This window comes from Cygnus atratus, chromosome Z (assembly GCF_013377495.2).
Source record: "Cygnus atratus isolate AKBS03 ecotype Queensland, Australia chromosome Z, CAtr_DNAZoo_HiC_assembly, whole genome shotgun sequence".
Taxonomy (NCBI): Eukaryota; Metazoa; Chordata; class Aves; order Anseriformes; family Anatidae; genus Cygnus; species Cygnus atratus.
Genome location: NC_066396.1, coordinates 37,029,213 through 37,040,784, shown reverse-complemented (window position 1 = coordinate 37,040,784; position 11,572 = coordinate 37,029,213). Strand labels below are relative to the sequence as shown.

The 11,572-nt window shown below is 41.3% G+C and overlaps 1 protein-coding gene across 1 annotated transcript; it reads left to right on the top strand.

Annotated features, from left to right (window-relative positions):
- Positions 1-1,121: 1,121 nt before the first annotated feature.
- On the top strand, positions 1,122-3,337 carry LOC118253811 (interferon kappa-like). Its single transcript, XM_035558599.2, has 2 exons — positions 1,122-1,692; positions 3,135-3,337. The coding sequence occupies exon 1, from the start codon at positions 1,137-1,139 to the stop codon at positions 1,689-1,691; it is 555 nt and encodes a 184-aa protein (XP_035414492.1). The 5' UTR covers positions 1,122-1,136; the 3' UTR covers position 1,692; positions 3,135-3,337.
- Positions 3,338-11,572: the final 8,235 nt, after the last annotated feature.

The window sequence follows — 11,572 nt, the reverse complement described above, 5'->3', positions numbered from 1 at the left end:
CAGCTGCACAGAAATACAGAGCCAGATCTCAGACTAAAAAATGTTTATTTGGACCTCTTGATCCAGATGATCCACTTGCCTTTGTAGACTGCCTTTGTAGTGAGCTATGTTTGTACAGAAGGCTTGGAGAAACAGCTAAATGTTAATTTAAGACTTGCTTTCATCAAAATAAAATCAAAGGCAGGAGCAAGATTTCACAATGTGCTGTGATAGTGCTGACCTATTCTACTATATGGCTAAAGAAAGCAAATGGCTGAATTTCAGAGCATTTTTTGTCTCTGTGTTTGTTCTCTCTCCATTTAACATCAGAATTCAGACCTGTGCCCTACCGGCATTGATATTATTACTCAACTGATCATATGGAGAAAAAAGTGTGTGTCTTATCTAACATGTTTCCATATGAATATTTGTATTCTCATGACACTTACAGTCTCTAAAAGGCCCTGTATAATTACCATCATACGTGTATCAAAATACATATAGTTATATTAATACTAATACACATATTTTTATATATACATGTCTTTTAGTGATATATTCAAAGGACTATTGTCCTTTGAATTTAAATGGATGAGAGAAAGGTGAAGAGAAAGAGAATAATTTCCCTGAATAAAAATAGGTAGAGAAAGCTCAGCTGAATTTTGGGAGTGTAAATCCTGTCAAGGAGAGAGGCTGACAGTAGTTTTTGGCAGGCCCCTGGCCCATCATTGACAGTGCTGTGTTTCAACATGTTTTCCCACTGCTAAAATATTAAGAAACTAAGGATATTTCTCTAACATATTCTTTTAAATTCTCAGTACAATTACCACAGAATTTTTGAGGAAGAGGGATCTAAGATACACATACAGCCTAAGATATACATAATATTCTATAGTCCAGCTGAAATAAAAAGAAAGTGGCAAAAAAAAGACAATGAAGTCATAAAGCAGAAAATGAAAGTGGTAAGTGTCAAAAGCATACACAAGGGGGAAGACCTTCAAAACCAAAAAATGATGAAAGAAAACTTCTCCTACAGAATAATTAAATTTCAAGATTTTGAAGAAACAGAGACGCCTATTAATAACCTTCAAAGCAATCCAGCCTGTCTCTCAGGATTCATACACAGGAAAGGAGAAGCATAGCAGCTTATCTGTACCATGAACACTTTTGGCTTGGTACAAATTGGCCTCATTCTGTTGTACACCACCACCATGTCAAGTCTTAACTGTAATCACCTTCCTTTACAGCAAAGAAAAGTGATTGAGAACAGCCTGCAACTTTTGGACAAAATGGGCAAAAAGTTTCCTCAACAGTGTCTAAGAGAGAAAATGTCCTTCAGATTTCCTGAGCAGGTTTTAAAGCCCAAACAGAAAGAAACTGTCAAAATGGCCATTGAAGAGATCTTCCAACACATCTTCTACATCTTTAGCAAAAATCTCACTCTAGCTGCCTGGGATGGGGCAGCTCTAGAACAATTCCAAAATGGACTTTATCATCAAATTGAGCAATTGGAGGCATGTGTAACCAAGAAGCAGACCCAGTATTTTTGGAGTAAAGAAGTCAACAGGCTGAAACTGAAAAAGTATTTCCAAAGGATAGACTGTTTTCTTAAAGACAAGCAACACAACCTGTGCTCCTGGGAGATCAGCCGTGCAGAAATGAGGAGATGTCTTCAATTGATTGATAAAGTCGTGAGGAAGCTTTACAACTAAGGTACAAAGATTTTGACCTGTTATAATTTAGCTTTAAAATTAATTACATTTAATATTTTTTCTATGTTCTATCTTGTGTAAAAGCTTCTAGCCCTCTTTAATCATATTTAAATGATTGTGCTGCTAATATTTATTTTTGAAAATATATTATTCAATGTCAGTTTATTTGGTGAGCAAGATGTATATACTACCTATAAAATAATTTGTATGACTTTTCAGTGAGGGTTACTCCATAGGAAAGGATGATAATTATGAAAAATAAGGTTATTGCATGGTGTTTTCTGCTGTGAAAATGTGCTGTTCCTTTCCATCTCATTTCACTGATATACAGAGAATCATTTATTTGTGAATGGACTACACATCATCACTTTAGAGGAATTACTAGATTTGTACTGAATGAGTCCTCATCAAAAATAAAGTGGTGTACTGTTTATTTAAATGGGCCTGGTTTAGGTAGATACCATTTATTATTCTTTCAAGTGCTGTATGCTCTTTTCTAAGAATGTATCTTTTTAAACATTTGGTCCATTCTAAGTTTGCTTTGTTCAAAGAGGTAAAGTAATTCTAGAAGGAATTGTCCACACAAGAAATTGTTTGCAATAACTATAGCTTCTGCAATAACTTCTCAGTTGCATACTCTTACTTTTAATTAAAGTATCTTTCCTTCATCTAACTTTCTGGGGAGAAGGCTTTTTTTCCATCCTGCTGTGTTTCCAATTCACTTTAACTGCTTTCTCAAATTTGATTCCATTCCAATTCACTTCCATTCAGTGCTGTCCTTTATTGTTGCTTGAAATCTACTGCCTCATTCCCTTTGCTCATAAACTGACCCACAGAAACATGTATTCCAGCAAATTTTCCCCCAAAACCACAGAGCCTCGATTAGCAATATGAACAAATTCCTTGGAATAACCGGCTTATACTTGGCAAAAGTCCACTGATTTCTGCAAGGCCAAATCAGGATTTTACCCTTGGGAAATTGTCCCTGGTTAACTCCATTTCAAATGATTGTGTTTTCCCTAGTTTCTTGCTATATGTTAGTCAGAGGGAGAAGAGTTACATCCAGGCTGTGTTACCAATTGAATTATGGTAAAAAGATGTTTAAAAAAAAAAAAAAAGCTACTATTTCCCGTAGCCAAAGCTGATGAACTCTGGACACAGGCTTCTGGTTCCAGCATAAAGAAACAGGGCAGAGTTGGCATGGCCATAGTTCCCAAGGAAAGGAAATGTCAGTCACAAAGGGCTGACATTGCTAGGGGTTGCTTCTAGCATCTAGCGAGGAGCCACTTTAAAGTTTTCCCTGGTCTCTAGCCATTTAAAGTAGTAGTATTCAAAGCACTGATAATGCAAGGGTGAATCTAAACAAAAATGGACTGGTAAGAGCAATAGCAATGGTAGTCCAGATGTCATGTACCGTATCTGTGACACAGGTCTCTTTTGCAGGGTATACCTGCCCTCTCTCTGCTAGCATGGATGCGAGCTAAAGGAAGTGTTGAGAGCAACGGATACCAGGTCTGAAGCTGAAATACCAGACAACCTGATAACAACTTCACCATGATCCAGAATAACCGGAAAGACTAAAGGGAGAAAGAAAAGAATCAGAGCCATTTTTCTGCCTGGTGAGATCCCACCAGACATATTATAGCCTAAATTGTATTTCTTGTGCTTTGTAACTAACAGTGCTTGGAATGACTGTCAGACTGTTAGAAATCTGATTTCCACTGCTTGGTTTTTGGTTTTGTTTTTGTTTTGGGGTGGGTTTTTTGTTTGTTTTTCTTTTGTTTGTTTATTTGTTTGTTTTTGCACCTCTGCAAGCCTGTGCTATAAAAGGACATTCAGCCTATTGAGCTTTCTGGTTCTGATATCCTAGGTGACTTCTGAAATGCAGTAAACCCATATTGAAACAGCCCCATTTTTACTGAAACTTGGCATGAAATATTTTCAACTGCCCTCTCATGAAGGATCCCAGGGTTTTCTGCCTCACTTGCTGGAAGTGGGAAGATGTTAAATCATGGACCACTGATTGTTCAGAAAAGTTCATCCCCCAAAACTTCCTTTATGGTTCATAACTATCCTTAACAATCTCATCATCAAGTGAAAATATGTTTTGAAGTATTTCAGTCAACAGGGCACAGGAAACAACAGAATGGGCACTAGAGGGCAAAGTGAGATTATAGACAAGTGTAAGAATTGCAGGTGAATGTTTTGAATGAATAAATGAATAAAAACGAATATTTTAGCAAGACGTCATTTCAACTTTTTATGACTTTTTATGACTGTGTTGCTTATCAATAAATTGCTATTGGGTTCACAGAAGGGACTTGAAAGAAAAATGAACAATTTTTGAGGAAAGGAAGAGGATCTCAGAGACAATGGCTCATAAGCCAGCATTTGATTTCATTTACTTTTCAGCTGTGAGGTAGTAGAAATTACTTGTAGTGAGACAATATCTAAAAGACCCTCAAGCACAGGGACTCTGGAACAGACACGGGTGCTGAACAAGTAAAAGAGAAAAAGCAAATACCAAGCAAGCCTTTACAATATTTCTTTGGTTTATTCTTACTTTTTAAAGAAAGATGTCTTTAAGGTAAAGAAAGAAAGGTAAAGATCTTCTCTCTCCCTTGCCATTATAACGTTCTGGAGAGAGCTGTATTTTGTCACCGTTGTGGTACCAGGTTAGCTGTATGTGATGCCCTTGGCCAGCTGAAACTCTCCAGTATTTCTTCCAGTTAGTATTTTTTTCTAGAAACTAAAACATATGCAGCAAAATATAATTTTCAACATAAATTATTTTCAAATGGAAATGAATAAAATAGTGAACACAGAGTCTCAAATCCAAGTAGAAAATTAAACATAGATAAAACAAAATCTTTCCGGGCTAGGACTGCTCATAGACCAAAAAGCATAAGACTTATGCACTAGTGCTGTGCAGCACAGGTCCAGGTCCCAGTCCCAGTCCCAGTCCCAGTCCCAGTCATGGCTGTTTTTCATAGCTAGTCCCACAGCATCTTGTTTACATGTGCAGTGCTGCACTTTTAGGGAAACTTCATCAAAATTGATAGGGTTTCATCTACGTAGAGGCTGTTTTCTGGAATGGATTTACAGGATTGGGTTCAAATGCTTTGTATCCAACAAGAACCTTCAGAATATCTACAGCAGAACTAAAGAATGCTTATTCCAGACTTTACTCTGGAAAAAATTATTCACAAGTCACAGTCGAATACAGCTGTCCAAAGCAATTTTTCCATGGATCTGGTGTGCTCTGCCAGTTCTGGCTTTATTTCTTTTTTAAATTTAAAGAGAGAGAGAAAAAAAAACAAGCCAAACCAAACCAGAAAAACAACCATGCAAAACAGAACAAAAGCCTACGGAAGTAATTTCCCAGTCATTCAGGATTAGCCCTTGCTGCTAGGAAGGACAGCAGGACTCCTCCTTTGGAACAGCTGTAGGGAAGTTGCAGCAATGGCTGTGGTGGATCAAGCAGACCAACACCAGCGTTGAAGGGTGTGGGCTAGGAAAGGATCAGGAACGGTTCATGAGGAGATGAACTTTGCTTTAGAAAGTTAATGTAATGCAAAAAAAAAAAAAAAAGTGAAAAAGTAAGACTAAATTTGATTCTTTACAATAAGGTGACTGTGCTTTTCAATATCCAAAAATATTTCTATTATTCCTAATACAGGCAATGATGAGTCATTTATACCAGTGTTTTCCACACTTCTGTTGACATCAAGAAATCTTGGTAAGGCGCACGGGCTTTTTTGACACTGAGGGCTCCCACAGGAGCAAACTCTGACAGGGAAAGCAAGGACAATCTCTCCTCTCTGCCTGCAGACATCCCAGGGCTGGAGCCAGCTCTGCAAACTGGAGGGCAGCTGCAGTCATGCAGTGGTGCCCTGCTACTGCACCAACACACTGCTGAGCCTGCTTTGTTTCCAAACGTACTTTATGCTCCTCATCAGTTGCACCCTGGATGAATGCCTCTTCTCTCTTAACGTTTTACAACATTAAAACCAAAATCCCCAGCTCATGTGAACTGGCATGTGAAAGGCTGCAAGGTTGGTTGTTTCTTCAGGGCGAACCTTCTTGAACCCAAATGCAGTTAAGGTCCTAAAACCACATATTAGCTTCTCCAATTAATAATTCAAAACTCTGAGCAAATAACAATCTGTTTTTTGAAAGTGTGAGATTAAACACAGTTAATGTTCACCTCCATAAAATAACTGTTAAAACATGGTAATACATTTGCAAAGTCAAAAACCAGACTAGGGAGGAGAAATACTGAGATTCCAAGCAGTGTATCTGCCCCCTGCCCACCAGTTACCACAATGCCTACTCACTTTAGCTCCTACTGTCTGCTGTATTCCCCAAGTTTCTTATCTGGGTAGGCCAGAGCCTTCACAACTTCCTCTGGACTGAGCTGGAGTACTGTGTGTACAGTTCATTTTCCCAGAAAGGAAATATCTTGACAGACATATTTATATAAGACAGAAAGCTTTTCTTCTGCAACAACAACAAAAATGCCTGTTTGACTTCAAATATTTGTAAAAACATTGCTCTCTCTTTGAGAAATTAATACACTTCCTCTTCAAGTCTTTGCCTTAGAGGTGTACTCTGTTCTGGTCTCTACTTTTTGGGTAAAACTCACATTGGCTGTTATTGTAATCGGCTGATTTTTAATAGTTAAAAATAAATTTCTGCTGCTTGTAGCAGAATTCACGTTGTTGTCCTTTGGACAAGCATCAAGGCCTGCCACAGCTGTTCATGGATATTCAAAAAGAGTTTGTGCTGAATGTGATGACTGGTCACTAACAAACACTGTTTCAAGATGCTGAACCCTTTTGTCTTTTTTTTTTTTTTTTTTTTTTTAAGAAAAATAGAGCACCTCTCTCTTTCCTTCCAAGGGAAGGAAACTATTATCACAACTTCCATTATGAGTGACTTAGCAGTAGCTAACACTAAAAAAAGGGAATTCCCCATGTCCATCAAGCACTAATTTCTCCTGATTATCATAGTGGCATATTTGATGTGCCTGTTGGTCTCATCTGGCAGTTGGTGCAGTGAGCTGGGATGCGCAGAGACTCTAGAAGCATGGCTTATTTCAAAACTGGGTATATCTTTGATATTCAGTTAGTCTTTTCACTGCCTCCCTTTGCAAAACCAGTGAATTTTGCCCTCTGCTGAAAAGCAACAGGTTGGGAATGAGAAGGAAGGACAGGAAAACCTGCTAAAGGATATTTTAAAAAAAAATGTAAAACAAGGGGTGATACTTACAACACTTGTGTAAGAAAATGAAATTAAAAAAAAAATCCCCTATAAACAGATGATGTTGTCCCTGAATATGCAGATTTTTTAAGAACAGAAAGAACAGGTTTCAATGATCAGCCTGAAAAGAAGTCATCCTTTGCATTATAAAAATAAGTTGTTTCCATGTAGAAATAATTTCATGAAACACAGAATTGCACTGTATTACAGAAACACAATGTTTTGCATTTTTCTCCTATGCTGAAAGAGTAGGTGAAAGTTTTCTGCTGATCACCTCCACCTGGGGGGTCAATGCTTGAAAATAAGGAATCCCTCAAATTTACATATTCCCACAGAGCTGTTGGTCAGGTTCTGTGTATCAAGGTCAGCCTAGCGTTCCAGATCACCTGCTCCAAAAAAAAGACAGGTAAGGAGGGTGAGGCTGGCACATCTCCTCCAAGTGACATCTTGGGAGGTCTGGACACGAGCTGCTGGGAGGCCCTGTCTGGTCTCCCTCTTCCCTCCTCTTTCTCTGCTCCAGCTGCGGGGCAGTGGGGAAGAAAAGCCACCAGCCTGCTTTTTCTGAAATACCTATGCCTACAGTAGATCAGAACCATCCTGGAGGTTGGTGGATACAAAAAGTCACTCCTGTATGGCCAAAGCCAAATCGATGGGCTGGGATTTTTCCTCCAAATACATTTCCAAACATCATGCATTTTTCACCTGATGAAACTGTAAAGACTAAACCTCCTACCACCTCTGTATCTGCTTGGTGGACCCTTGTGGCACAACACTGGCTCACACAGCCCACTTCTTCTCACCCTAAAGCAATCGGGAACTTCGCCTGCTGTGACTCATTTTGTTTTGTTAGGTGAGGCCAGTGAGTCAGAGCCTGTGAGGCGGGATCTGTTGGCAAGCCGGGGTCTCTCCTGAATTTACAGAATCAGAAGGGTGTGAGAAGGATGAAGCTGGCAAGGCTGCTGCTTCCTCTTCTGCCCAGCTCAAGAGTATAGTCAACAACGTTGAGTCTTTTCCCCACTACTTGCATGCGGTGTGGAGATGACTTGCTTCCTCTGCTGCCTCCGCACAGCCTTCCTTTTCTCACTCTCTGTCGTGACCACACGGCATAGAAACAAACCAGCATGATGCAGACACTCTGCCTGCTGGCAGGACACAGGGCTGTCCAGTACTGCACCGCACCAGCCCTGCGGCAGCACAGTGGTTGCCTGCTTTAACTGAGGTCAGCAGTACTGGAGTGTGTGCCTCCAGCTCAGTGTGTGTTTATGAGATGGCATTTGCCAATGCTTAAACTAGGGCGATCCCCAGGCCAAAACATGGGCTTGAATTTAGGTGGCCAAAAGTGCTAATTATAAAGGAAAGGAGCTGGAAAGTTAATGGCTACAAGCAAAGAAAATTAATTCTAAGGCATACAGTTTCTCTCTGTAAAGCACATCTACATACTGCTTTTATAGCAAGGATTTGGAAACAAAAGCTATGCATAAAAGGAGCAGATGTTTTATTCTGCTGATGTTTCCCATTCAAAGAGAGTGCGACTGTTTCCATATCACATGAAATATTCCAGGTCTGCTATTAACTTTGTGAATAAAGCACTTTCCTGCACACACAAGCACCGTGCCCAGAGAGAACGTGTTTTTCCCACCTCGTGACGCAGAGAAACCAAACGCGATTACAATCTGTTTAGATTTTGAGAAATCCATGAGACTCAGAAGTAGCACATGCTGAGCAGTCACGGAGCTTGTTTTAAAAGATGCTGGTGGTTTTATACAAGAATTTTTTCATGCCAGCTAAGCAGGTCCTAGAAAGAAAATTGTCTGCAAGAGAAGTAGCTACAGCAGATAAGAAAGAATATTTTCCAAAAATAGAAACTACTTTTATTCTGGGATTTACCTGGTCTTCCCACATCCAGCTCATGTGTTCCAGTAGCACTATTTACTATTTGCTTTCATAGTAATGTCTTTACAGCTTACAAAATCGTTGAATGAGTTAAGGATAAAAGACTTTCCCCAAAACCTGCGTGCCTGGAAGTGTTCCCAGTTCCATCTAACAAAAGGTGTTACCTCCTTACTGATCTTCCTTTTTCATACCCTCAGGCCATCACACTACATAAACACCACTACAAATTGCACAACTAAAGAGACCTTACGTACATTGCCAACTGCAAGCTGTGCACAGAAGAAAACTGTATTTCAAAGAAGATTTTTTTCTTGTGAGAAACAGATCCTGAGGGCTAGCATCAGGCCTGATTGGCCAGATCTACTACAACCCACTTGTTGGTGTGTATTCTATATCTCCCAAAGAAGAATTTGACTTTCTCTGTAATAGTTTTTATAATAGGATTTATGAGCCCCATGCCTTGGCTCTGTCACTGCAATGCATTGCCACTCAAACGTATGTTTGTAATAGCATTTTAGTTCATGCCAGAAGGACACATTTGAAGCAAATTTTCTAGTTATTGCCATTTGCAATGCCTTCCTCATTGCGGTGCAGGCTCGGAGTGCACCGGAGGACAACATCGTTCCTCTCACATGCAATCACACCAGGAGATTTGATCCAGGAAGAAACAGGCACCCAGTTCCTGCCTCACTGTGCAGGGGGCTGCAGATGCCACGGCTGCCCCGGCCACCCCCCGCCCCCTGACAGCCTCTGCTCTGGGGGCAGCTGGCACCAACATGGGTGCCCCATGCCCCGAGCCTTCAGGGGTGCCCATGTTTTCTGTGGGAGTGCTAACTTGGCGGCTGCCCACGAGGGATTTTGCACATCATGAGGCTGGGAGATCCTTTGTTGCTTTTCCATGTTCGCCTGATGTTTGAAAAGAGCTGTTCTGCTGGGTCTTATTACAGCCATGAGCTCATCTCCTGGCAGGATTAGTCACACCAGTCGTCCTCCCAGAGGCACGCAGTTGAGAGACGTTTTGCAAGAGCCATAGGCTGAGCCTTTCGATAACCATTTGTTTGTTTGCTTAACCTTTTATTTAGTGCTGATTTATTATTTCCTCCTAAGAAAGGAATACGTTCCTTAGCCAAGAAAAAGATCATGGCTCTCAAGCTGTAGAAGTGAGTGCCACACCAGCAGGAAAGCCCTGTGTGCCTGCATAACCCTGTCACAGAGGCACTGCATGAGAGACACAGCCAGGAAAAACAAGGCGTCCCACCATGGGAAATCATAAAATTATAGAATGTCTTGGTTTGGGAGGGACCTTAAAGATCATCTAGTTCCAAACCCCTGCCATGGGCAGGGATGCCACATGCCCAGGGCCTCATCCAACCTGAACATCTTGAACACCTCCAGGGATGAGACATCCACAGCTTCTCTGGGTAACCTGTTCCAGTGCCTCACCACCCTCTGAGTGAAGAATTTCCTCCTAACCTCTAATTTAAATCTCGCCTCTTTTAGTTTAAAACCATTCACCCTTGTCCAGTCATTATCTGCCTGAGCAAAAAGTTGCTCTTTATCTTTTTTGTAAGCTCCCTTTAAGTATTGACAGGTTGCAATGAGGTTTTCCTGGAACCTTCTCTTCTCCAGGCTGAACATCCCCAGCTCTCTCAGCCTTTCTTCGTAGGAGAAGTGCTCCAGCCCTCCGAGCATCTTCATGGCCCTCCTCTGGACCCACTCTAACAGCCCCACATCCTTCTTGTGCTGGGGGCCCCAGACCTGGATGCAGCACTCCTGGTGGGGCCTCACAAGGGCAGAGCAGAGGGGCACAATCACCTCCCTCCACCTGCTGCCCACCCCTCTGCTGATACAGCCCAGGATGCAGTTGGCCTTCTGGGCTGCAAGCAGGCACTGCTGGCTCATGTCGAGCTTTTTGTCCACCAGAACCCCCAAGTCCTTCTGTGCAGGGCTGCTCTCAGTGAGTTCTTCTCCCAGTCTGTGCTCATGGTTGGGACTGCCCCGACCCAGGTGCTGCACCTTGCACTTGGACTTGTCCAACATCATGAGGTTCACATGGGCCCACTTCTCAAGCTTCTATCATCAAATCACCCACTTGGTCAGGAGGGAGGTGTGTCTCACCCCTCCAGGACACTGCAGGGGAAAGGTGGCTTTGCTGGGAGTTCCACGCCACTTGCAACAGGGCTGAGACCCAGGAAGGCATGTTTTATCCCCCTGACGTTTTGTACTTTCGCATGACATCGTGCCAGTCAGTCATTATGTTCTGGGTGACTATTTCTGTCATAGCATTAAATTTTAAACCTCCTGTAAGATGGGATGTGCTTTCAACATGTGTGCCAGTGGGAAAACACTTATTGGCAGAAAGCAGTTTATATAAGTATTATTGTTGCCAATGACTTTCTTCCTCATCTGATTTATATTGTAATATCCAAAAGACTTAAGGGCAGAATGCTGTGAGAATGTACTCTGTCAGTAGTGCCCATATTTCACAGGGGCATGAATAAATAGGTATTTCTTGGTACGAGGTGGAAAACTCTTTCCTCTGTCTCAAGTAATTTAAAGTGCATCTTTAATGCTATGCTTCCAGCCTTCCTTAGTATTTAATACTGTGTTATCAGCACTGTTGTAACACTGATGATTTAACCAGAATGGGAAAAAATGTAGTTTTGCATTTCTTCTCTCCAGTTATCCCTCAAAATATTGTACTGGCTCAAGCAACAAAGTTAGTG